The sequence below is a fragment of the Apis dorsata genome, unplaced genomic scaffold (genome assembly GCF_000469605.1).
Source record: "Apis dorsata unplaced genomic scaffold, Apis dorsata 1.3 scaffold_74, whole genome shotgun sequence".
Lineage (NCBI taxonomy): Eukaryota > Metazoa > Arthropoda > Insecta > Hymenoptera > Apidae > Apis > Apis dorsata.
This window is the reverse complement of record NW_006263372.1, coordinates 1,126,720-1,127,817: the sequence shown is the minus strand read 5'-3', so window position 1 is coordinate 1,127,817 and position 1,098 is coordinate 1,126,720. Positions and strand designations below refer to the sequence as shown.

General features: G+C 42.1%; 1 protein-coding gene across 1 annotated transcript in view; it reads right to left on the bottom strand.

The window, feature by feature from the left end:
• The window catches only part of LOC102674556, a 51,700-nt gene extending 51,009 nt beyond the window's left edge, over positions 1 to 691 (bottom strand). Inside the window, exon 1 of the mRNA XM_031508138.1 lies at positions 307 to 691. Coding sequence (XP_031363998.1) covers positions 307 to 341 — 35 coding nt within the window. The 5' untranslated portion in view covers positions 342 to 691. The remainder of the gene's footprint in view (positions 1 to 306) is intronic.
• Positions 692 to 1,098: the final 407 nt, after the last annotated feature.

The following is a 1,098-nucleotide window of genomic DNA, read 5'->3' as shown; positions in this document are numbered from 1 at the left end:
AAAAAAAAAAAAAAAAAAAAGAAGAAGAAAAAAAGAAAGAAAACACTATTCCTTTTCAAGTCCACGACTCAAACCCACGTAATCCATCCCAGCTACACAGTGTCCAGTAAACGAAGTCGCCTCGTAGCGACGAACGTGCGAAACACTCTTGTGTACCATGTACGACGACAACGATCGTGTGTGTACACGTGTCGGATTGTGTAGGCCGGCATGTAGACCGGCGTGTAGACGGTTGCTGCGGAGTGAGGGGGTGAGAGAGGTGCAATTCAGAGGTTACCGTCCATATTCGAGCAATGGCGGGAGTACCTCTTGATCTTGCGTAGAGAGGAATATAGCGCCATGACGGCGCGTACGTTACTCCATTTTTGCGAGCCCCTAGTGCTACGAGGCCTTCTTGCAGCGGCTGGTATCTCGGTATCGAGGCCGTTGCTCTCCAAAGACTCTGAAGTGGTCGATGTCGCGCTCACACCGGCTGCATCCTTGTCCAACGATCCTCCATGGCTCGAGGAAGTGTCTCGACGGTACAGCTCCGATAACCTGCGAAGAAGACAGAACCCGGACGGGTTGCCTCTCTCACTCTCTTTCTCTCCCTCTCGTTTACCACCATTCGCTCGTTCATCTGCCAAAATTCTTTCGTTCTGTTCTCTCACGTTTCTCGTTTGTTCTTTTCTTTTGATTGTTTTTTTTTTAATTTTTATTCTTAGTGTTCGTTTGTTTTTCTCTTTCTTTGGGAGTGGGGTAGATTGGGAGGGAAAGATTAATTTTTCTCGCTTTTTCTGCCTCGTTCACGGCAACAATTTTTAACACTCGGATTTTCAATCTCACTGAAGCTTTCTTTTTCACTCACTGAAGGCGCTGATATCGCATACATACTATTTTTGGAGTTTTTGGAGGATGCAGTTGGGAATACGGAATCTTTGACCGTTCGAATTAGGATTTTTGATTTTATTTTTTGAAATTATTGTTTATATTTTTCGTTTCGTTGAAGTTTCTTAGTTAATTAAGTAAAATTTTTTCTTTCAAATACGAAGTAAAAATTTATCATATCAAGTTAGATATATATCTTTTTTAAGTTTTTGATATTTGATTGATTTAATG